Here is a 23,896-nt window from a genome sequence, read left to right on the forward strand (position 1 = left end):
CGATAACAGATTTAAAGACATTTATTTAATTTTTACTAAAGTTTACGAACGTGGTACCACACAAAACGGTCGAACATACCGAAGAAATCGAGTACAAATCTTACAGCGGGACAAATGTGCGTCTGCTTCAGCTTCCCCAACAACTCCAATGGCCACTAACAGATACAGTGATCTAGATTTTGTCCTTCCAGACTCAGACTATGACGCAACACATTCACCACCTAATACAACTGCAGTTCCTCGATCTCCTCAGGGTGACCGCAAATCAGGTGGTAGTGGTACCGTTACTAGAAGCGGGAGACAAGTGCGCCCGCCACAAAGATTTAGTTTTGACTAATTTTCTTTGTTTAATTGGTTTATTTTATTGACGGGAGATAGAATGTGATGTATTTTCTACTTATCTAGCTGCATCTTGTTGAGTCTTGTTAACATATTACTTAATTCGTTATAAGAAGGAAGATGTAGTAGTATTGAACCTATTCAATAAATGCTCTATGCTCATTAAAACTATTGTAGAAAAAGTGAACAGTATAACGGTCAGCCAGAATGTGAACGGTCTATATGGATTGAAGTTTGGGTGGACAACTGTTTTTTTTGTGTAATAGTACGTAGTTTATATCCTAACTACCCTAAGTGTTTGCGGTTATATAAAAAATACAACTTGTAGGTATGTAGTTAGACTAAGGTACTTAGATTACAACATTGCATTACTTTATCGGTTCTAACTTATAAGATATGTGCTACATAATTACAGCATTATGATAATATATGATATACAGGTTAAGTTGTTCATAAGATATAACAGGGTCACTTTAGTTTATCTCCGAACGGGCAGAATGGCACATGTGTGAGAAATAATTATAGAATTAAAATGTTTTTATTCGCAGTGTTAATCATTTTAACATTTTCGTGTGTTGCTGCTAATGAAAGGTATGTATACCTAGTAGGTATTGCATGCACTACCCCGAACAAAATATATCTAAAGATGCTTTAAAGAAAGGGTTTACTAACTATATCTAGTGTTTTGAGTATATTGCCTGATATTGTTTCAGCTCTCCGTTACGAAAAAGCAAATTAATAATTGACAATGACGCTGGTGGCGATGACGCAGTGGCCATATTCCTTGCGCTACTTTATGAGAAGCACTTTAATGGGTAAAAACTTTTTATGCTCGGAAATAGGTAGTCGCATTTTATTCGTAAATTAAGAAAAAAAAAATGGGTTCTATATCCATTTTTTTCTTTAAAAATTCAGCTTATTTAAATAGGTTTTAATATGAAAATTTTACTCCCAGGAAAAAATAATCGTATGAAATCCCATTTTTTCCGCTACATTATGTTTTAAATCCTACGGTTTTATATTGATTAAAAGACTAAGGAAAATTTGCATAACGCCAACTGAAAGCATACGTTCTATCAGACAAATATAGTCTGGTAAACACAGCTTGTCAGTTACTAAGAAACAAGAAAACTATTCTCATCCCTTTCTTTCGGGTGCCTGTATGAGCGTAAGACAAAGACTGTGATTTCTCTCTGTCTATGTTTGAAATGAGATGGTCCACTCCCTAGTTAAACGTATCCATACTTTGCGCATTGCCTTGCCGATCGCATCGGATTTCTTCTTCGGACCTTGCTTTGGACCACAGACTTGAATATACCATAGATGAAGCAAATATCACTCTTTATATTGAAACCAAGCGTGCCGACTTTTTACCACCTACTACGTCACAGCCGCAATTTAGTGATGGGGAGTCCTAACCGATTCAAAGACACCGATGCCCCTCTGCCCCGCTGCGATTCAACTGTCTTGCTCATACTGATATATTTTATATCTGCGGTCCCGCTCGCTCACTTCCCGCTCCCCCGCGAACAACGCCAAAAATCGAATAGTACGCAGAGTAGTTTCAATGTGAGAGGACGCGCTTTTGAGCGGTTTCATTCTGTCGACGCTGGTGGATACCTTCGCGTAATCTCAAGTAAGTTTGTTAAAATATTAAGTATATTGGTTGATAACAGGAGAGATTAGTATAGAAGTGCAAGGTAAGAAACATAAATTTAGATAACCTAAAAATCACAAATCGTTTAACGTGAATGTCATCGATTTTCTGACGGACGAATGATAAAGACAGACGAATGATACAGACAGACGAATGACATTTAACGGAATCATTCAATTCCTAAATAATATCTTAATTATAAAAATAAAACTATTATTATTTAAAAAAAGATAGTATCTTTTTTTATATGTACATGTATAGGTATAAAATTTAAACTTTATGTTGTTGTAGGCTAAGGAAACATCAAAATCGCTAAATAAAACCAGGGAAGAAATTTTAGAAGCCAAAAGAATAGCTAGCCGAATACGTAATGAAAAAATAAAAAAGATTCGAAATTAAGTGCACTGAGAAAAGAATAACAAAAAGAAAACTAAGCAAAAAGGAAGAGAAAGAAGCGTGTCGTATCATTAAGTATGTCAATAACGGGGTATGCCGTTTTTTTTTCAACAATCGCAACTTTTTTCCTTGTATGAAACAGGTATTTTCAAAATGTATGAAACAAATAGTACTGTGTTTAGTCGGGAACCAGTCTTTCCGTCCCGTGGCTGCCATCCACTTTTCTTTTACGACTGGATCATGTGGAAAACTAAAATAATGATTGTTATTTTTTAAACTCGGTAGTAATTTATTAACATAGGTACTAAACGTATAAACATATATATTCGTATACCCTCCTTTTTTAATAATAACGATAAAAAAAAATTTTATATACTAGATAATAACATCATTCGTCTGTTTGAAATCAAGTAATCGATTAGAATCGATTATTGATATTGTAGAACGAACAACACTAGTCGCTAAATTTGACAGACGAATGATAAATGGGCTGTACCACGAAGTCCTAGCTATGCGCGACAGTATCGCTGTTCCGATATTCATCGACTCTTTAACATACGACGTCAGATCAAACTCTCAAAGCAAACGCGCAATGTAATGTAAATATAGTTTTGTAACGTTAATCTATAGTTACTTAGGTACATTATTGGAAACAACCAGGAGGGCTATGATGGTTATGTCACCGTATCATTAATCATTTAATGCATGATATGACGACTATCTGATAAATGATATAATTCGGTAAAAAGTCGCGAGGATAACGTATAAGTGGCTAATGATAGCGTGATATGTTTTGAGGTTTATAAAAATCAATTTAAAACTCGATGACTTAAGGTGTATATTAAAGAAAAGATGGTTAAATCACATTCTACCACTTATCGACATATGTCATTGAGAGTTAAAACTTATCCATGATTTGAGCTTTTGAAAAATCAATTCTAAACAAGTTTACTTAAAGCGTATTTTAATTAATAGTTCGCGAGGATAACGTATATGTGACTAATGATAGCGTGACATGTTTTGAGATTTTGAAAAATCATATTTATACTCGATGACTTAAGGTGTATTTTAAAGAAAATATGGTTATACCACATTCTACCACTTATCTAGATATGTCATTGACAGTTAAATTTATCCATAGTTTGAGCTTTTAAAAAATCAATTCTAAACAAATTTACTTAAAGCGTATTTTAATGAATAGGCTAAATGACATACCGCACACACCACTTATGCACATGTGGCATTGATAGTTAAAAGTTATTGGATGGTTTAAGATTTTGAAATATAGATTGTAATTGAATTTATATAAGGTTTTTTTTTAAGTGAATCTTTTATTTCATCGCCTCAAATTTAACCGTCTTTATCATGTCGCAAAATCTACTTTATTTCTAGTACCTACTTAGAATTCATAGTCTTTGAAATAAGCTAATACATTATCGGACTAAAGGCTGATATTTGCTTGCAATGTCATACAACATTTTAAGGAGAGTATACAGTCGACCTTATTAACCTAAAATACGGTGATCTGTCAAATCAAACAAATAATTCTGCCGTGCTTATTAAGAGCAGTAACCTTCGAGCAACACGGAAGGGAGGCGGCATTCGCACTATTTCCCCTCTGCCGAGGTACAAGATTAGCGCGTCAATCTAATCTAGCGCGGGTAATAAAACTAGTTGCACTTGGATTTTTCACTAGACCGAGTCCAGACGCGCGCGTGAACACTGCTGCACAAAAATGCCTATTTGCTCGGTTTTTTGATATAAAAAGAGGTCGGGGACATCAAATTTACAAAAAGAAAATGTTACATTTCACATGTAATACTTTTTTTTACATATCATACGTTAAATTACATTTAAATACAATTATTATATTTTAGTCTCAAGTAATTGTTGGATTTATCGATTTTGCTCGCTCAGTACAAATTGCGGATCGGTCGAGCGACAAATCCGACTTCTCATCTCTCAGAATACAATGACATAATTCAACGAAAATGTGTTAGTGTGCGTGTTGTGCACTAGTCACTCGTCCGTACACAAAAAGAGATCGAGGTTTGCAAGATTTGTCTTTGACGTGTGTCATTTTCTATGTATTTGTGTCGTCATTACAGATTGGATTTTGTATGTAAGTGTGTGAGAAATGCGACTGTGTGCACCTTTCCCCCCGCGAAAAATGGCAGAAAGATTTGTACTGCGAGATATCGCTTGGGCCGCTCCCTTCCGACGTGTCGGAAGCCGGTGTTTGATAGCCCACGCACGCGCAGTGCAAGTGTTATTTATACGTCATAATTTCATAGAAGTTTGACGTTTAAAATAACACTTGCACTGCGTGGGCTATCAAATCCGCTGCAGACTTTTCTTGGTCTGACTCTACTGCTCTTATTATAAGCACGGCCGAATTGTACAATCACCCACACTGTTAACTGCACATCGGTGGACTTTATGCCTTTTGAAATAAGGTCCACCGATGTACCTACAGTTAGGAATGTTGCAGTTTAGAAAAAGAAATCGTTTTTTTGAAAATAAAACATAACCTATTCGCTGGGTGCGATATGACAGCGGACTTTGAAGTGTCACATGGCTGGCTGTCATTACGAAGAGAACAAATAATTTCAATGAAATATTGTAATTTACATATACATACATATTCTATTCGAACATGTAAATCTTCATTTCCCCTCTAAAATGGAATAAATGGCACAATCAATAAATTTCAGGTAGTACACACACACGGACTTACTCATGGCTGACTTTACGAGAAGTAAAGAAATAAAAATCGAATAACGCATTCTTTATCTTCCTAACCTTCTTCAACTTCTCCAACATCTTCATCTTGTTGAACTTCAACTTCTTCAACTTAAACTTCTCCAACTTATTTAACTTCTTCAACTTCAAATTCTCCAACTTTTTTAAGTTTTTCAACTTCGACTTCTCCAACTTCTTCAACTTCAACTTCTCTAACTTCTTCAACTTCAACTATTCCTACTTCTGCTCCATGGTCTTGTCCAGTTCCTCTTTGGTAACTACCGTCAGCCAGTAGATGCAGTGATGTTAGAACCTAAAACAAAGAGTTGTAAGTTGGTATGTCGTTATTAAATAAGGTGACAAGAATGATTTGAGGAATAGTGCAACATAATACGAGTATCTTTACTTTAAAATGTGCCGGCAATCCATCGCCATGTTGAGGCTTGAGGTCAGCGTCGAGTTTGGCACCCAAATAGAGTGCCAATTCTTTGCGCACTCTATATTTATGTGCCGAAACTCCTCGCTGGGCATATGAAATGGGTTGCATGTAGCCCTTAATGGCCCGTCGTTGGAGTTATCTATGCTATTTTTCTTCGATAGCAGCAGCTGCCAAGAAGAAATGATATTAATAATGTACGTATTGATAATGTTATATGTAAGTAAATTCAAATTTAATTCAAAGTTAAAATTGTATATACATATTATATTTAAGAAAAAAAACAGATACTTACCTACTGATATTTTAACTTGCATTTTTCACCACTTATATACCACAAGAGCACTTATGACTTATAAGTGAAGTGCAAAAAATTTGTACATAGTTAAGCACCTGTAATTAGTCCAAAGTTAATTGATTCCATTGTGTTACCACAGTTAAGCCATTTCTATTTAAGTTAGATGCATGAAAGTGTGTTACCGAATGCTATAGACTTATATGTGTACGATTTAAATACAATAAAATACAAACAATACAATTTACATAGTTAATTTTCGTAACACAAATGAATCAATTAAGTTAAGACTAATCACAGCTTCTTAACTGCGCTTATCGTGACCCAGTGAGCACTACGATAAATTAATCAAAGGCTAGCCGTCAAAAATCGACTATATGTCTAATTATCCAACAATCGTAGCCATTTACCGTGTATTGTTGTCCAAGTGGACAAAACGGTATGAATGTTATAAAACTGTATAAATCTAGACAAGTGGCATTTATATCATTTAACTTATCCACTTATCCACTAAGTTTAAGTTGGAAATGTAGACAAATGACATATTATCCAACGACCATGTTATGCAGTTAATCATTTAACGACTATCGCTGTCAAAAGTGGAAAAGACGACAAATCAATAAAAACTGGATAAAATGTCAGTTTTATCATCATTTATACAGCCATATCATTTATCCAGTCGACCATCATAGCCTTACTGGAATACTTAAAAGAAGTTTAAAATGAATTAACGCATTTTAAAATTACTTACCTGTGATAGGAAATATGTCCTTGCCCTTGGGTGCTTGCAATTTTTGGGCTGTTAAGATAAAAGATAAAAAAAATAGTTTATTCAAGTAGGCATATTAGGAGTCATCCATTAATTACGTCACACGAATTTCTAGGTTTTTTGACCCCTCCCCCCCCTCCTTGTCACACTTGGTCACATTTGGCAAACCCCTCCCCCCTAGTGTGACGTCACATTTTTTCTACGAAATCGCCAAATCGAATTAAGTAAGTACCTAAGTATGTTTAGTTTTAGTCTATATTAGTTTTAATTTATTTAGTCTATACTTAATCCTAAGTATTATTAATATTTTATCAAAATATTTTTGACGATATAAATATTAGTAATTTTATAACCCAAAACTGCTTAGGAAAGAAAATTAAACATATAAAAACGATTATCGTTTTAAAAACTTGTTACATATTTAAATGTACAGCGAATAAAATAATTCAAATAAATTTTCGGTTACTGATGAAGTTAAAGTGACGTCACAAAGTTTGTGTCTCCCCCCTCCCCCATGTCACAATATGTCACATTTTCTTGACCCCCTCCCTCCCCCTAAACGTGTGATGTAATTAATGGATGACCCCTTACAATGCGCGTATGAACGCAGTTAATTATCACGCAACGAGGCATTTTTTATTTTTTTACGGACTATCTGCTGCAACAACTGACGTGCGTGGACTGTCAATAGCGACGGCCAACCTCGACGCTTGGTCAGAGTTCGGACACGCGAAGTACCTAGATGCATTTGCGTCATCTAGGGTATATTCAAGTCTGTGCTTTGGACGGTGTACGATTTTGTTGCTCCGCTGTGCACCCTTTTGAATTTGCTTACAAACAAGGCCTGTTCACTTCCTAAGAAAGTTATGTCCCCAAATAATTGCGCATGTGTGCACCTGAAGCTTATATGTGTGCGTTGGCCTCCGAGAAAAAGTTGAGAGTAATAAAAATAAAAACATTTTTCTACAGCAACATTGCTCCCAACTCTGATTTAAATTATCACGAATTTTATACATAATTAATCATAAAACGGGACTTAAAACGCTTAAAACTTAATTACACGCGATTAAGTTTTATAATGAATATTTGCTTCCAACTGTCTTTATCAATGTTCATAAAATATATGGAGGGTAGGTACGTCTACCCACCATAATAAAAAAATATATTTGTCAATGACTCTGTCCAACTGCTGTGGTTAAAGTTCATAACGAACATTTTATTTATTAAATCTTTAAATAATAAATACAACGTAGCGGTACAACCACTTAAGACTGTAAGTCTGTACCTACATAGATTACAGCAATGCACATAGAAAATGTGCTAAATGCGGAGCAACGGCTGTTGAAGCAGCCAGAGTGAAATTTATATAGCTTTAGTGGGTTCAGAAGGAACCGAGTCATAACGCATGTGGAAAGCGTATTAATTAACCGTGAAGAAATGTATGAATACAAGTTAGAAATCTGTGTAAAATGCCGTGTGTAAAGTGTAGTGTATCTGTGTGTAAAGTGTAATAGGTAGGCATGCCTAATGTTATTTGTATAATACTGAAAACTTTGTGAATGCGCTTTATTAATGTCTATTTTTATTAAGTTGTCAGGGTTTAATTTTCAGTGTATATTTCTATATGTAAAACATAATACAATGTTATAAACATAAATATGCCTTTTATTTAAATCAATAGATAATATCACAAACAAGGGGTAATATTTGCATCTTTCATATATTTCGTGATATGAAGATAACGACGACAACAACATAACTACTATATACCTATAATACCAATACCCGCCAGGCTAAACCGGTTGTCAACTTTAGTTCCATTGGTACACATCGAGGGCGCCAGTAGTATAAACGTATAAACGGTTGGGGACATTTTTTTGTATGGAGTTACCGTTCTTCTCCTAGTGAGTATTATATTCTTTGCTTACAAAGCACAAAGCAGTCGGCTTTTTATAATTTTTTTAATTCTTATTAGTTTAATAAATTAATGTTCCTCGATTTTCAGGTCTCAACTTCTAGCGCTTACTACAGTCCATGGTAACACAATAGAGAGTAATGTGTGTATCAACGACCAGAGAATTCTAAAAGTAGCTAAAAGGCAAAATGTGAGTAATTATTTATTTAACGTACTCTTAGAATAATCGGTGCCTGTGTATGAAGCTGAAGAAATTGAGAGTTCTAATTCGGTTAACTGGGTCTCTAGGTCGTTATACGGTAAGGTCATTTCATCGACGCTGTATCGTAGGCAATAACTGCCTGGGTCTAAGAAGTTAATGATATGTACAAATTCCTGTTAGCATATTTTTATTAAAGATTTTACACAGTAAAGTATTTCATAAATTGCTATCCGTAACTAGTCTTCGTGTCGTGTCATCTCCCTCGCAATTGCTTTTAACTTTTAGTCTAAAATTATTTTCCAATTCATATTTTGACAACCCTGATAGAAGGACTGTTGGCGCCTGGCTGGCGCGCGACCTCATTCGTGCATACATATTATTTGTAAAATGATATACTTTTTCATTATTGTTCCATGTCATTCAGTCAGCCTGTCACCGCGATAATCTTTGCCTACCTATATCTTCATGCTGTATTTTATTTATTAATATAATGAATATACAATTCCTACGTGTTTGCATTATCTCATCAATCTCATCATACAGTCCACCCATTTGAATTTTCAGGGAATTTATATTTTTCATTTTTTTTGTAATTGTAATATGAAATCGTATAAATTAAATATCAGAAACGAATTTAGCATCCTTGAATTATGCGAAAATGATACCAAACTTGACCACATAGCAAAACTTTATTTTTTACAAATTTCGGGGGCAGTCCCCTTAGGTCAAAAAAATTGCATCAAAAATTCGATTGGCTCCCCTTCGTAAATCAATCTGTGAGTCAAAAGGAGCAACTCTGCAAAAGGAAATTCCATCATCATCATTTGCCTTATAATTAAGTGAACACCAGGGACTACTCGTTTAGTCACTAGTGGCACAATCGACAAGTTCCATCACGCGCATGATTGGTCGCAACTAGTGGCGTTAGACTACATGCAGGATTGGCTCGCATTCGTATGTGAATGACTGGCAATGGCATAGGCCCACAGGTAAACAATAAAACGGTTGCTTCCATTCCACTCGGTTTCAAAAAACGGTTAATGGCTGGATCGTCTCGAGGCCACTTACGCTGTTTAAATTTAAACCATCATTTTATTGATGTTACAGGCCAATGATGAGTTACGGTCTTTTGGCCAGCTTGTATTGCAAATTACCCTTCGTGCTTAAGAAATATATGCCGTGTTCCCAGGTATATACTTTTGGACTAAATATACAGGGTGATTCAGGAGACGTGAGCAGGACTAAAACTGCGCATTTCGTAAATTATAAGCAACTGTTTCGTATCAGTATTAGTGAGTTTAACGTTAATTTTGTAGTCGTGTTGAAAAAAAAAGTTATTAATTTATTTACGACATGCATGGTCACCCTATAATTAGAATACCAAACTAGCGATATTCTGTGTCAAATTGAATGTCATCACTGTCATCACGGTCTGGTTACTTTTAAAAACTCGTATCTCACCAAGTTTGACAGTTCGTTTTCTTCGTAATCAAAATGCTGTCATTACGGTAAAAGAGGTTTTATGTTTATTAATTAGGTTTTGTAGGGTGACCAAGATTGTAGAGAATTAAATTTGCCCTCACCAAAAAGTTAAAAATTTAGAAAAAGTGTGGTTGTTTCACCTAAATACTACGGTGATCGATCAATTATCAGTTACTGAGTGTGTAGGATTAGTCCTGCTCACGTCTCATGAATCACCCTGTATTTACAAAACGATAAGCTTATGTGAATATTGTTTGTATTTCTTTTCAGATTCCTATTTTTAGAGGGGCTAAAGACTCTCTTTTAAAAGATTTTGTAAGGGGCAACTATTACGGAGACGATGGACTCGGAGATAGTGGCGAACAATTGATCAATTTGCTGCCAGCCCAAGAGAAGAACGCAGTATCAGCACTCATTGATCTGACCAAAACTCATCCAGGTACATGAAACGAACGTTTAACTCAACACAGTACCTAATAAGAACTCAAGATAGGTATGTAAATAAAATGATGTAATTAACAAATCGTGTCTGAAAGACCTGTGATATATAATATCAAAGAGATATCACACATATAGGTATCTGATATATCACACATATAATAAAAACAATCTCTTAATTTCTGAACGAAATAATGCAAATGCTGCCCTCTTAAGAGAAATATAGTAACTAGTTTTGGAGGTAATTTTTTTTAGAATAAAAAAAAGTATTATAAGTTAAAATGCCCTGATTCCAAAGTCAGTCATGTCAGATTTGTCGGGTGGTTTTTTTATTTATCAAAAGACACTTGAGGAGGGTGAAGTAATAGCAGTGAAAAAGCAGGGTATCCTAACGTTGATTGAAGTGAGCGTGAAGCGTAGACTCAATGAAAATAAGTTTTTTTACAAGCATTACATGAAGTCACTGTGCACGATGTATGCAGGAAAAGATATAATGACACTTACCTTTCTGAAAATTTCAGTTTATGGATACACTCTAAATAAACATTACTTTAAAAATGGAGTAGATTTTTGAAGAAATGGTTTTGATTGTATCCATAATTATCCAAGACATAAAAAATCCTAGATTTCCGTATACTAAGACGAAACTTCGGATTCGGTATGGTACCTTTAAAAATAATAATAACACAATTTGTCTTCTTATAAAAAAATATAAGTAATTAAGATAAGTAACGTCCAGCTTAGACATATATATTTACTTCAACAAGCGTTTAATATGGCTGCTATTTAACTGATCACCAGATTTAGTAAAATTCAATACCAAAAAAGTATATTTTACCACCCTAAAATAATAAATGATCACCAAAATTATAACACCATTTTAATGTGAAATGATTACCAATTTTATTTCATGTTACTATCATTTTAAAGGAAATGACACCAAACTAATCATTATTAACCCAAAAATAGTAAATTATTACCAAAATTCAAACCTCCTTTTAATGTAAAATTATAACCAAATTCTTAAATCTTGCTATCCTATTAAACCAAATGACACCAAGATAATCATTGTACACTCAAAAATAGTAATCTCCTATTAAATTAATTAATGCACCAATTACAATAATTACAACAATACAATTCGTCACCTTTTTCTAGTAGCATTTTATTTCAGTAACAGTCGCAGTTCTAATCTAACCTGACCCACTTTTCTAGTAGCATTTCTTTTCTGTAAGTATCGAAGTTCAAACATAACCTAACCCACTTTTCTAGTAGCATTTCTTTTCTGTAAGGGTCGCAGTTCAAACCGGACCTAACCCACTTTTCTAGTACCATTTCGTTTCTGTAAGGGTCGCAGTGCTAACCTAACCCAACCCATTTAACTGATAGCAGTAAGTTACACTTTCCTAGTAGCATAACGAAATGCTACTAGAAAAGTAGGTTAGGTTAGGTAGGTATGCGGTGCGGGTTACGGTGGGTTGAGCGGGAGGGGCTAGTAATTTTGGCATCAGTTTACTTTATTTGGTAATATATATACATTTTTTGGTAATCATAGTGGTTTATTTAGGTGAAAATATCGTATTAATTTGGTCTTCAAGATTTGGTGATCATTAATGATTTTTGGTGATCATTCAATATATTTGGTATTTGAATACAATTTGAAGTGCAATCGTAATTAAAACGGTGGTACTTTTGTATTTTTAGGCCTTTGTTTTTTATTGGTAAGCATGATTTTTTTTATTTAGGGTACCAAAGTATTTTTTGTTGGTCATTATATTTGTAGCCGTTTAATATTTACAATTTATTGTTTTTAGGAACTCCATAACTGTTTTGTTCTTTACTTATTACTTTTCTTTTTTTTACCAATGAACTCCAAATTTATTCAAATTAAATTACATTAGAATTAAAAATTAAATAAATGAGTACCTATAAATACAGTAGAAAAAAGCCTATAAAGCGCCCAATCATAAAAGGAATGCCCCGTCCAACAGTTCGGCCTGCGGCATGGACCCCATTACACTGGCGGCGTTACCTCTCTGTACCGCTACTAGGGCGATACGCTGAGAGAGGTACAGAGAGAGGTACGCGCCAGCCCTACGGTCCCCTGTGGAGTTGACCAGCCGCGCCGACAAAGCCTTCATAAATGCCTTCATGTCGGATGAACAAGGTCCCAGAGTCTCAACTGCGAGCGCCGCAAACTCATAGTCGTTAACTAAGGTCCAGTATTTGCGGCGCACACCAGGGCTTTTCCTAATTTCCACGGCACTAACGTGGCTCCATCGGGACGCCTGCCGTCGTCTTTAGCCATGCCCACTGGTTCTAAAACTGCGGGCACAGAGACGGTGGCAAGCGCGCGACGGACCAAATCGTTGATAGTGCCGTGGCGATACATGCGGCCGGCGCTTTTTGCGCAAGAGAGGCCATTCCGGCCCATCTGGTCCGCTTTGGTCCGCTTCTGGTCTGGTGCGCTTTTGCGCAGGCACATGTGTGGAAAACACATATTCTGGACCCAAGCCTCAAGCCTATTGCTATTCTTAAGCCTACTTGGGTCCAGAACCGTGCCTATTGCCTTGGAAGGGAGAGCCTGTAACCAGTGGCCCGACTCGGGGGCCGAAACTGCCAGAATTCGAGCGTGATCAAAGTCGTCCGGGCTGTTGTCTATAAGTGTTGCATGGACTACCTCTAGGCGAGGAGAGTCCCAACCAAGCCCGTTGAATGTGCCTGGCGTCTGGGATGCCCGCACTCGGACACCATACCTCTCTGGCCTGCCTGAGGCTCGCTACCTTATCATCGAGTATCTGTGTAAGGTTTCGAATGACACCGATGAGAGACAGCGAGCCGTACACGGAAGACAGAAAAGCAGGTAAAGCCGAGCTGGCCCAAGTGCGAACTCCGAGCCCCCCAAACCTTACTGTAAAGTATAGACTACTAGACTATTCAATATATCTTACCTGTGGTCGCCTGTCATATACGCTCCGCTCAATAATAAACCACGTTGATTCGCAATGTAGTCTTTTATTATTATAAATATCTACGTTACATGGTGTCAGATACAAAATAAACGTTGAAAAAGTGTAAACGAAGAGAACTATAGTGATAAAGATTGTGGAAATGGCCACAAATGACGGAGTGTCTGGTATAAAGCCGCCAGCTAACCTACAAATTGACTCCGACATATCTGCGAGCTGGAAAAAATGGTCACAACAATTTGATTGGTATGCCACTGCTATCCAACTAGATAAAAAGCCAGCCCATGTCCAGGCAGCAACATTTATGGCTGTGATCGGCCCAGATGCGATCGAAATATTCGACAGTTTCAATCTCAGCGAAACGGACAAAGATAACCTGAAAATCATAAAGGAAAAGTTTAAAGAGTATTTTGCGCCAAAAACAAACATATCATTTGAAAGGTACATCTTTTTTCGGATTGAACAAAGCGAGGACGAGTTGTTTAACGAGTTTTTGACAAGAATAAAAACTCAAGCCAGTAAATGCGAATTTGCTCTTTTGCTGGATGAAATGCTAAAAGACAAAATAGTATTTGGAATAAGGTCGAACCAAGTAAGAGAGAAACTATTAACAGAAAATAATCTCGACTTGACAAAAGCGATAACTATATGCAAAACAAGTGAACAGGCTTCAAAACAACTAGATGAGTTCGAAGGCAAAAATAAAACAGAAAAAGTCTTGACAGTGAAAAGTAAAAACGCAAAAGAAGAGCAAAATGAGAAATTCGACTGTCGGAGATGTGGTACAAACCATGGCCGCAGAGAATGCCCAGCTTTTAACAAACCATGTACACAGTGCAACAGAAATGGTCATTTTGCTAACATGTGCAGAACTAAGAAGAAATCTAATACTAAAAAGAAAAATAGAGTGAATGCATTGGAAGAAAGCTCAGATTCTGAAGAAGATTTATACATATCTGCAGTAAGCACTGATGGAGAGAAAAGCTGGTATGAAGAAATAGAAGCTGACGGTGTGAAATTTAAAGTCAAGCTCGACACAGGTGCAGAATGTAATGTTATACCTAAATACTTGCTGGACCAAACAAAGATAACTTTGAAACCAAGCCGGACTAGAAATCTTATATCATATTCAGAGAATGAAATGACGGTTCTAGGGGAGGTAGACTTGCCATGCAAACTAAGAGATGAGTGTGTAAACATTATTTTCAAAGTCATCAATGAAAGACGCACACCAATTCTAGGACGTAAGTCCTGCCAAAAGCTAAGACTTGTCGCCAGAATCAGATCCCTGATGGAAAGTCAGGACATATTTGAAGGTTTAGGGTGTTATAAAGACTATGAGTATGATATAGACCTCATACAGAACCCAAAGCTGGAGATAAAACCATCACGAAGAATACCACATGCTATAAGAGAAGAGGTAAAGCAAGAACTTGACAGAATGGTGAAGTTAGATGTCATAAAACCAGAAACAGAGCCTACTCCTGCGGTAAGTCCTATGGTAATTGTTAAACAGAAAGGCAAACTAAGAATTTGTATAGATCCTTCTGATGTAAACAAAAATATTCTGAGACGTCATTTTCCACTAACTACTATAGAAGAGATCTCTGCCGACATTAAAGGTTCTAATTTCTTCGCATTATTAGATTGCACAAAAGGATTCTGGCAAATTAAACTTTCAGAAAGAACTCAAAAAATTCTAACTTTTGCTACACCATGGGGAAGATATTCCTTCAAGAGGCTCCCTTTTGGCGTTTCATCAGCATCTGAAATATTTCAAGAAATATTAACAAATTTGCTCAGTAAATTCAAAAATGTGAGAGTATCCATTGATGATATCTTTATACATGCAAAATCTAGAGAAGAACTACGCAAAACTGTCAGTGAAGTCATTGAAGTGCTAAAGAAATCAGGCTTTAAACTTAACAAAGACAAGTGCATTATGGAAGCAGAACGAATTAAATTCCTTGGTCATATTGTTTCAGCCAATGGACTAGAAGCAGACCCAGACAAAGTAGAAGCCATACAAGCAATGAAAACACCAACAAACAAAACAGAGCTACAGAGACTACTAGGGATGATCACATATTTAAACAAATTTATTCCTAACATGTCAGATTTAACAAATCCACTAAGAGATTTGTTACTTAAAGATACAAGTTTCACCTGGGAAATTCATCATGATGAAGCTATCAAGAAAATAAAACAAGTACTTCAGAGCCCTCCAGTACTTAGACTATATGATGTGAATAAATCTGTAACCTTATCAGTAGATGCGAGTTCAAAAAATCTTGGAGCGGCACTTCTTCAAGAAGGACAACCAATTGCCTATGCAGCAAGAGCCTTAACAAAATCTGAACAAAATTACCCACAGATAGAAAAGGAAGCACTTGCCATACAGTTTGCTTGTAAGAAGTTCCATGAATATGTTTATGGTAAAGAACTAACAGTGGAATCGGACCATAAACCACTCGAGACAATATTCAAGAAAAATATACAATCCGCTCCAGCAAGGTTGCAACGCATATTGTTTAACCTCGCTCCATACTCACCAAAAGTTATATTCAAGAAGGGCACAGAAATACCCTTAGCTGACTTTCTTAGTAGAGACTGTGATGCATCTAATCTGAAATATGAACCAGAAGAAAATCTAAAAATTGCAGTTATACTACCTATGTCATTAGACGCCAAAGAACAATTGATTATTGACACAAAAGAAGATCCTCATCTACAGTTGCTCCTTAAGACAATAATGGAAGGATTTTCAGCAAATATTAATGAACTCCCTAAAGAATTACATCATTATTTTAACTTTAAAGAAGAATTAAGCTATTTCAAAGGAATTATTTTCAAAGGTGACAAGATTGTAGTGCCAAAATCACAAATTCCCAAAATGCTAAAGATTATTCATCAAGGACACCTAGGCATACAAAGCTGTCTAAGAAGAGCCCGACAATTTCTTTACTGGAAAGGACAATATGATGACATTTTAAAACTAGTCAGAGGCTGCACCGTCTGCGAACAAACACAAAGAGACAACACCAAAGATACAGTCCTAGTAAATAAGATTCCTACACTCCCATGGCAAATAATTGCATCAGATTTATTTGAATTGAAAGGAAAAACTTACCTAGTAATCTGTGACAGTTACTCTGGATATTTAGATTTTGAACAACTAAAAGGTCAGTCGTCATGTGAAGTAATTAAACAACTTAAAAGATGGTTTTCTGTACATGGAGTACCGGAAGAGCTACAAACCGACAATGGAACACAATATGTGTCCAGAGAATTTAAGATCTTTCAAAAAGAGTGGAGATTTAACCATGTTACATCCAGTCCACATCACCATCAAGGCAACGGGCTTGCTGAAAAAGCAGTTCAAACAGCAAAGAACTTACTAAGAAAATGTAGCATTGACAAGTCTGATGTTCACCTGGCTTTATTAAATTGGAGAAATACACCGAGAAATGATAATTTAGGCTCACCTAACCAACGTCTTTTCAGCAGAGTAACTAGATGTCAAATACCTACAACTGATAATCATTTGAAACCAAGAATAATACAAGGAGTCACAATTGAACTACAACGATTAAGAGAGAAACAAGCGATGTATAGTAATAAACATACTACAAGACCGGTAAATTTTGACATCAATGATAAAGTCCGACACAAAATTGGTCATCGACATTGGGAAGAAGCTAGAGTGGTAGAAAAGCCAAAAGATCTACCGAGATCAGTCATAATCGAAACAAAGAAAGGCCAAACATTTCGAAGAAACTACAGCCATCTGCACAAGACACAAGCAGACATAACCAGCCAGAGAGTGGTAGTACCAGAAACTAATTATAAAAATGAACCAGTCATACTACAGGTACCAGAAGAAGCTCAGTTACCAGTGGTCCTGAATTCACCCCTGGCATCACCAGGCACTTCTAATCAGGCTCAACCCAATCAACTAGTGACTGTTCCGGCTCCACAAACATCAAGATCTGGCAGGATAATAAAACCAATAAATAGGCTTGATCTTTAAAAATACCTACTTAAATTATCATAATTATATTTGTAATGTTACTTTAACTACCTATTTCAGAAATTGCTTGGTTGATTTTAAGAAAGTCATTTTAATTAGAAAAAAATGACATTTTAATTGAATAACTTTAGTAAGTTTAAATAACTTTATTGTTGCAAATGTCTGTTTGTAAGTTCAAAGTTAAAGTCACTTAAACTAATGTTTTTACTTATGTTTAGCTTTTAGTTATTAACAAAGAAAGGGAGATGTAAAGTATAGACTACTAGACTATTCAATATATCTTACCTGTGGTCGCCTGTCATATACGCTCCGCTCAATAATAAACCACGTTGATTCGCAATGTAGTCTTTTATTATTATAAATATCTACGTTACACTTACTTTACTTTTGTTAATTCTCTGCCATATTTTTTGTTAAATATAAATTCTTTCTTACATTTATTTTCTCGTTTCAAAATGGCACTAGTCACCAAAAGGCTCTGATAATGTGCCTCTTTTTTTAACAGAAACAGAATTTTGATGAGGGTTGGTGATTTATTAATCCGAACTTCTAATCGACGATGCCACGCCTCTAAACTATTTGTGGTTCTGTGCAACTCCCTGCAACACGAAATCAATGACGTATTTTTCATAAAATATTTAACAAAGGCTTTCATTTCGTCACTTTTCGGACCGTGCGGATGAATAAGCACAGATGGCAAGAGAGGCAAGTTCTGGGTTAGTAAATACCTATACCTGCGGGTGTCGAAACCAACCCTTTTTCTTCCGCATTGTCCCAGACCGCTTTACAATAATGACACCCCGAAATCTTAAACCTCTTTAAAGGCCATTATCTGGGCCAGTTCATAGTCGCACTTGTAAGGCTTAATATTAACTTTAAGAAGAATGGCAAGAATTGCACCGACAGAGAGGGGTATATTCGTTTGAGAAAGCTATAATAGCATTCTCATAATTTTCTTTTAACGATGACATGTTCTCACAAAAATTAAAATAAGAAGCCGAAGCCACAATCATACTCTCACATAAATCACGATAGTTTTTTTCTAATTTTAGGTGAAGTAACTGTTATCACATTGGGGCCCTTAACTAACATCGCCTTGGCAATAAGGTTGGATCCCGAATTTATTAGTCGATTGGCTCATCTCTACATCGGCGCTGGACACATTCACGGTATGTATCTATTAACACTTACCTAGCTTCGACTATGGATTCAGTTTGGAGATAAATAGATAGAAAATAGTATTTTAGTTATTACTTACCTAAATAAAATGTAAGTACCTTAAAGAAACATTTCTATTAAAAAATAGTGTATCTGTCACCAAATAAGTCGTTCTGTTTCTTAATCGAAGCTGCGAAGGTGAGCGTAATTGCGTTAAAAATATTTTTCTTCCCTAACTTATCATTTTATGGACTAAGACGATTATGGTGATAGAGAATTATTATGTGTGAATGTTATTTGCTAGAGATTTTTAAGTATAGTTAATGTCGATATCGATAATGTTTGATGATTCCATTTTGGTGTCAGATAGATCTATTATTTTAATGACTAATGTTATTGATTGGGTAACTCGCTATACGTTAATTTTCAACCTCGGTCTTATAAACACAAAAAAACCCTAAAAAGAAATGTTGTATGCTAAAATTATTCGATAAGTGGTTTTGTAGATGGCGCCAATCCCGATCCTGAATTTAATGCACGAATGGACCCCGAAGCTTACCATATTGTTTTGGAAAATGTGAATCCGGACAAAATCACACTTCTACCATTCTCGCAAGTGAAGAAGGACCTTGATTTTAGCAAGGTATAGTCAATTTTGTTATTACATAACCAGAGCGTGAATATGAAAATCTTGAAAGATTTTTTTGTAACGTTTTTTTCGTACTTTTAATATAACACATATGGCCAACAACTATACAGTAAGTTAAGTAGGTGCCTATACAAATTACGAGTATAGGTACGTACTCCTATTGATGGAATTACACTTTTAACAACATAGTCTGATACTTTTTTACTCAAAACGGTACGCAATAAATACAGTAAGCTGCAGAGATAAGTGCCCCTTCTGCATATAAATTTGTTTTCCGGGGGGAAAACGGATTCTGCAGCTAACTATATATAAAACCGAAAATGCGCGATTCTTGAGGTCTCTTTAAGCTATTTACCTTCTTTATGTCGCTGAAACTGAAATAGTGTACATATTTATATTTTGTAGCATTCCGAAGTCAACAGGAACCCTTATAGTTAGTTTCGCCATGACCGTCTGTCTGTCTGTCCTCGGCTTTGTTCCGTGATTGTTAGTGCCAGAAAGCTGCAATCTAGCATGGATGCGTAAATAAATCATGGCGAGAAAGTGGTCAGATAATAAAAACTACAAAAGAATACTTTAGCTAAGGTGAATGCGGGCGGCCAATTCCGTCATACAAGATTTTTTGTTAAACAGTCTTACTTACACAATTGGTAATTTCCTCGACAGCAGCGATTGCTTTTTTTTTTTTTTTTTATTATGAATGGGCTTACTCATGGCCACAGACTAGCCGAGGCGTAGACGTGGCCTACGATGGAGCGAGCTCGCCCAGAAGGTGCCTGTTCACTCTTGATTTGAAGGTTGCCGGGTTATAAGAACACGGAAATATAGACGCCGGCAGGGAATTCCATTCCTTGGCAGTTCGCATAAGGAAAGTAGAAGCAAAGCGCTTCGTGCGAATTGGTGGAATATCTACCATGTAAGGATGGAAACCGGCCGTGCGTCTAAAAGTCCGATGGTAGAATGGGGACGGTGGTATAAGCTCGTGTAGCTCTTGGGCACACTCCCCGAAGTGCAGCCTGTAGAATACCGACAGGCTGGCGACTTTCCGCCGATGGGCCAAAGACTGAAGCTTAGCCGTTAGCTTCTTGTCGCCAATCATCCTCCTGGCTCTGCGCTCCACTGAGTCCAAAGCGGCGAGTTGGTATTTAGCTGAGCCATCCCACAGGTGGCTGCAATACTCCATACACGACCGGACTTGAGCTTTGTAAAGTGTTAGAAGCTGTCCAGGTGTGAAGTATCGCTTCACCTTATTTAGGACGCCCAGCTTTCTGGCCGCAGTTTGAGCTTTAGACTCAATGAAGCTGCCGAAGCTGAGGACTGAACTCAGCTCCATGCCGAGGAGTTCCAGACTGTCGGCAATAGGTACAGATGCACCCCGGAAAGAAGGAGTCAGGTCGAATGGACTCCGTTTTGCGGAAAATAGACACGTCTGCGTTTTGGAGGCATTGAACGTGACCAGATTGTCATCACCCCACTGGGAAACGAGACTAAGGGTCAAGTTCATTCGCTCAACCATGGCCTCTCTCTGTGAACGTATATCCTCCCTGCTGTCCCCTGCACTAGCCAAATATCTTTCAACAACCGTACTGTCATCTGCATAACCTACAATGCTGGGTTGCAGCATGTCGTTAATGTGGAGCAGGAAAAGGGTTGCGGAGAGAACAGACCCCTGAGGAACACCAGCGTCAATGGCCATGAGGTCCGAAGAGCAGCCATCAATAACTACTCTGATCGACCGTTCACTCAAGAAATCAGATAGCCAGCTACAAAAGTCAGCAGGGATGCCGTATGCAGGAAGCTTGCTAAGGAGACTTGCGTGCCAAACCCTGTCAAAGGCCTTCGAGATGTCCAGTGAAACAGCAAGCGCTTCACCGTTCCTCTCGATGGCCTCGCCGCAGCAGTGCGTGACATACGCTAAAAGATCCCCAGTAGACCTTTCAGTTTCAGCGACAGCGACAGCTTCAATGCTTTGTAGGACAAAAAAGTGATCTTATGCCTAACCAAGATCGAAATGCTGTATGTTTCTGATGTGACCCAATATTAAAAAACGATGATGCTTGGCTCCATAGATACATCATGGTTGTGCCCTGACCATTTTGCCGACTGCGCTGAGAGGTTGGCACTAATGATTTCCGTTTTATTACTACGAAATGAATGTCGAACTGTCTACGAAATGTCGTAAACAAAATGACGGATTTTCTTTGCAAGATTACACTGTCGATTTATTAAAAATAGGCCGATCAAGGTGGCACAGTAAAATAGGGTGATATTTGTAATATTTGTGAATAAATGAGTAAGTTATAATTTTTTATCGATAAAAATTATAACTTATTATATAGCACCTCGTACCGCGGATACCACGGATATAATTTATAAAGTCCTTAGCAACACTAGTCTGCCCTTAGTGGGCAACTGGGCCCACAGAAAATTCATCCCGCGGCCTCATCTTTTTATTTTTTTTGTGGACCAGTCGTCCCACTTCTCTGGTCAGCTCAGCCGACCAGTCAATGATCCGACGGGATGAATTTCCTGTGAGCCCAGTTGCTCACGAAGGGCTATTCTGGACTCTGGACAACACACTGAAAAGTAGGTACTCAAAAATTAGTTAAAACAAAACACCATGATTTTGCATTCATTACAGGATTGGAGACAACAGGTGTTGGGTACAATTGATAACGACGTGGTCAAAGCTATAAACAAATATGAGCAAGTTTCCATGAAAAAGAATGAACGTTGGCGTGCTCTCGATCCAGCAGTCATCGCGATAGCAATCAACCCAGATATTGTGGATGAATACACGTATTCTAGGAATAAAATAATTTTAAACGGTAACAAGTAATCTACTACCTACTTATTTTTAAGTTGTAATTTGCTTTCACGTTCGTTCTGGCTCCTGCTGAGCTAATATATTGTTAACTTTTATATTAAGTATGTGATTTCGGTGACAAGCTAGTATTTTAATTAATACTACATATGTACTATGCAAACGTTTCTTTCTGTGTGAGTATGTAAAAAAAGTAATGTGAAAATTTCGTATGAAAACTAATTCTACAGATGTTATTTTCTCTTCTTTATTATAAGTGAATACCTAACAAAATTGTTTTAATCAAGACATAGAAAAAACTGGTTTTGTCTTAAAAGTGGTTAAAACTACTTTTCATCAAAGCAACTAGTTTTACCTTACCTAAATTAAGTTTACTAACAGTAACACGTAAACTTACAAATCGTGCTGTATTAAATAGTTGACACAGACTCCTTATACAATACTTTTGGACTACGAGTAAATAACGTTGACCACCTAGAACGTTGAATTGTCCATGTAGGGGTGGTACTTATACCTTTCGTATAACCTGAAATATAGCATTACCGTCGTCCGCAATAATAAAATTATTTCTTGCAGGTGAGAAACGAGGCATCAACACGAATGATTATGTAGAAAAAGATAAAGCCAACGTCAGGATCGCTACACACCTCAATAAAGAACAATACAGACAATTCATTATTAATGTGTTCTCATCTGAAAAATAAATTTGGTATGTTTTGATTAACTACGTAAAAATGTTTATATTGTTTATGAATAAAGTGTTTAAGTTATCTACGTATATTTAATTATTTATTTATTTAATCTTTATTGCACAAAAGAAAAACCTTATAGGACAAAAGGCGGACTTAATGCCATAAGGCATTCTCTACCAGTCAACCTTAAGGCATACATCGTAGTTTTAATGGATCCGGTCACCTACGACCACTTCCCTGAACGTCCACTTTCCAAATTCCTTTATGGTCCATTTCCTATTTCGTCCGTTTTCTGCTTATTCGGCCATTTCCCCCATTTACCTGGTTAGTTAGTGCACGACACCTTGCACTTTGTGACTATGCGCTGAAACTTGGCACAGTTGATTCTTAGCTGGTCTTGAGCAGAAACGTATTAGTATAAATAAAATTCACCAATGCAGACCAAATTTCATGAAAAGAGAAATAGACTTAATGTTAGAAGCCTGTAAAAAAGAGTGTGCACCAATTTGACCTCTGTGCAACAGATTTACGAAAGTACTCGTAATGTCGATAAATTGATAATTAGAAAAGACCATTCGCTAAGTATATCCCACTGTTTTCGTCGATAAAAAGCGGACTGTACGCGGCTAGGAAAAAAATTTTGGACACCGACAATTCAGTTTGCGAAGATTAGCAGATGTACGTATTAACTGGTACATTAGCGGAAGATTTTTTGGTGTACGAAGACGGTCATCTATGTATCTATGTATATATATATATATATATATATATATATAAACGTGAAAGACCTGACTGACTGACTTAAATCAACGCACAGCCCAAACCGCTGGGACTAGAAAGTCCAAATTTGGCAACTAGATTCCTTATAAGGTCTAGGGGTACACTAAGAAAGGATTTTTCAAA

General features: G+C 36.6%; 1 protein-coding gene across 1 annotated transcript; it reads left to right on the forward strand.

Moving 5' to 3' along the window:
* The first annotated feature begins 808 nt into the window (after window positions 1-808).
* LOC134678210 (nucleoside hydrolase-like) lies at window positions 809-23,071 on the forward strand. The gene is made up of 8 exons (XM_063536679.1): window positions 809-930; window positions 1,053-1,154; window positions 8,640-8,739; window positions 10,504-10,672; window positions 18,723-18,839; window positions 19,335-19,471; window positions 22,119-22,305; window positions 22,878-23,071. Exons 1-8 carry the CDS (start codon window positions 872-874, stop codon window positions 23,003-23,005), a joined length of 999 nt encoding a protein of 332 aa, XP_063392749.1. The 5' UTR covers window positions 809-871; the 3' UTR covers window positions 23,006-23,071.
* The last annotated feature ends 825 nt before the right edge of the window (window positions 23,072-23,896 follow it).

This window comes from Cydia fagiglandana, chromosome Z (genome assembly GCF_963556715.1).
Source record: "Cydia fagiglandana chromosome Z, ilCydFagi1.1, whole genome shotgun sequence".
NCBI classification, from domain to species: Eukaryota; Metazoa; Arthropoda; class Insecta; order Lepidoptera; family Tortricidae; genus Cydia; species Cydia fagiglandana.